Source organism: Asparagus officinalis, chromosome 5 (genome assembly GCF_001876935.1).
Source record: "Asparagus officinalis chromosome 5, Aspof.V1, whole genome shotgun sequence".
Taxonomy (NCBI): Eukaryota; Viridiplantae; Streptophyta; class Magnoliopsida; order Asparagales; family Asparagaceae; genus Asparagus; species Asparagus officinalis.
The window spans coordinates 95,622,045-95,624,695 of record NC_033798.1 but is presented as its reverse complement, the minus strand read 5'-3'; the positions used below and the strand labels follow the sequence as shown (position 1 = coordinate 95,624,695).

Below are 2,651 nucleotides of genomic sequence, written 5' to 3'. Positions count from 1 at the left end.
TCCACGATAGTCCGGTTCTTCCTTTCTGCCACTCCGTTCTGTTGAGGAGTGTATGGACATGTGGTTTGCTTCTCGATGCCAAGGTTGCTGCAGTAGTCCTCGAACTCTGCTGAAGTGTACTCTCCACCCTGATCACTTAGAATCTTCTTGATCTCCAGGTTTGTTTGTCTTTACACCATTGCTTTGAAATTATAGAAGATGGTGAAAGCTTCTAATTTGAGCCTCAAAAAGTAGACCCAGGCCATCCTGCTAAAGTCATCAATAAAAGTGATAAAATATTTGTTGCCGGCCAGGGACTCCGTCTTCATTGGACCACATAGGTCTGTATGGATCAACTCCAAAGGCTTTGTTGCCCTCCATGCTCCTTCCTTTGGAAACTCGCCTCGATGCTGCTTGCCTTTCATGCAACTGGAGCAGACATCTTCAACTCCTTCAATGGTTGGGAGGTCATACACCATTTCTCTGCTTTGAAGAGTCTTGAGGCTTTGGAAGTTGAGATGTCCGAGCCTCTTGTGCCATAGCCAGGAGGAGTTCACCTCTTCGACCTTTAGAGCTTGAGTGTTCCAGTAGTGCAGTGAGAGAGGAAAACTTCTGTTGGGTTGCATCTTGACTTTGCCACCAAGTTGTTAAAACTCCTATCATCATAGATCTTCACTGCTTGATCACCAAAAATTAGAAAATAACCATTAAGGAGCATTTGATCTACACTTAACAGATTTTCCTCTAGACCCGGTACAAGCATTACATCCTTGATGTATCTTTTTCCTTTTTTTGTATTTACAGCCAAGATACCCTTTCCTTCAGATTTTACAATATTCCCATTTCCCATCTTTACACTACCAAGATAGGATATGTCTAAGTCTATCAACAGTGACCGGTTCGCGGTCATGTGGTTACTACAACCATTTTCAATATACCAAAGACTACCATCACTATCTTTTCCTCCATGACAAGCAAAGAAAACATTACCTTTGCCGTCCTCTTCTTGGTTTGCAAAGACTTGCCGGCAGTTTTGGTTTTGATTTCCTTGAGTCCTGCACTGCTCTTTGGTTTGCCCAAATCTGGAGCAGTTGGTGCACTTGGGCTTCCCCTCGAACCAGCACTTCCCTTGGTGAGACTTGCCGCAAGTTCTACATGTGGATTTGCTACCTTGTTGTGAGTTGCCACTTTTTTGTTGTTGTTGAGGCTTTGGATCAAAATTGGGCTTGCCTCCTTTCTTCTTCTTCTTTTGCTTCTGGCTCTGTTGTTGATTTGAGCTCATGTTGAAGCTTTGGAAGGCTCTCTCCATGGTAGAAGCTTCATTCCTCTTCTCAAGATTTTGGTCAAACGCCTTGATGGATGCGATTGCCTCTTGTAATGAAAGCTTCTCCATATCTTTTGTTTCTTCTATCACACTTACAATGGGGTCATATCTACTAGAGAGAGAAATAAGAATTTTTTGAACTACTCTTTGATTTGTTACATCTTCACCATATGTTTTTAATTGATTTATAACATTGGTGAATCTAGTAAGAAAATCATCGAGTCTTTCTTCTACTCTCATAGAGATTTGCTCAAACTCTTTTCTAATAGTTTGAAGCTTAACCGCCCGTACCTTTTCACTTCCATGGTACTCTTCTTGGAGAATGTCCCACGCCGCCTTTGCTGTCTCCTCGTTGGAGATCCTGGGGAAGATGGAGTCGGAGACGGCATTTTGGATCAACCCGAGGGCTTTGGCATCCCTCATGTAGTTAAGATTTAATGTCTTCTGCTCCGCCAAGGTGAGAGAGTCTTCGTCTTCTGGCACCTCGAAACCCTTCTCCACCAGCTTCCAAAGGTCATGCGCTCTGAATATCGTCCTCATCTTGATCCGCCAAAAGTCGTAGTTCTCCCCGGAGAAGATCGGTGTTCATATCTCACCGGAGGTAGGTTTTGGGTCGGACTCAATGACTATTGGGTCAGCCACTTGAATCCGAGATGAAGTTGGAGAATCGACAGTTGTATTGGTCATTTTGAGGAGGCTATTTGGAAGAGTTTTGGTAGTTGTGTTGGTGTTTTTGTAGAGGTAGGGTTTCTTAACACTCAGTTGTCGTAAAGAAGCTCTGATACCATGTTGTAATTCTGAACTGAGTAGTGAAGAAAAACTTTGGCTAAGGCTAGTATGATAGAGAATTAGAGAGAGAGAGAGAGATGTAGAAGAAGATAGAGAATTTGGTGCTTATGTTTTCTTTTTTTTTCATATATCAAATTCTCCCACTCATGGGTTTATATAGACTTATACATGACCCTTCATATTCCATACATTAACTCTACACATTTACTTTCATAGAATACAAGGAGTCATCTCTTAGAATATCATCCCACTTATTATACTTTGACTCTTAGGATTCCCTTCCACCTAGGATATCACACTATGGCTCTTAGGTTGTTTAACATGCTAAACATTGATTAGTTCAACACACATCTATCTTCACATTGTGTTACGAACCATATCTGCCTAATTATTTTGGGAAAACAAATTTGAACCTATTGGATTTGCGAAGATCATGCTTGATGATATTTATCCTTCTTTTCTATCTTAATAGTTCAACTATCTCACAGTTATAAGTGGGCAAAATTTTAATGGAGGTCCCTAGGGTATTTACCAAATATTATTTGTGTCCTTAATGTTT

The 2,651-nt window shown here is 41.2% G+C and overlaps 1 protein-coding gene across 1 annotated transcript; it reads right to left on the bottom strand.

Annotated features, from left to right (window-relative positions):
* Positions 548 to 1,843, bottom strand: LOC109842207. Its single transcript, XM_020411111.1, has one exon. It carries the CDS (start codon positions 1,841 to 1,843, stop codon positions 548 to 550), a length of 1,296 nt encoding a protein of 431 aa, XP_020266700.1.

What these genes read in the sequence shown, in the direction of transcription:
- LOC109842207 (XM_020411111.1), bottom strand. Translation starts at nt 1,843, where the DNA reads ATGAGGACGATATTCAGAGCGCATGACCTTTGGAAGCTGGTGGAGAAG.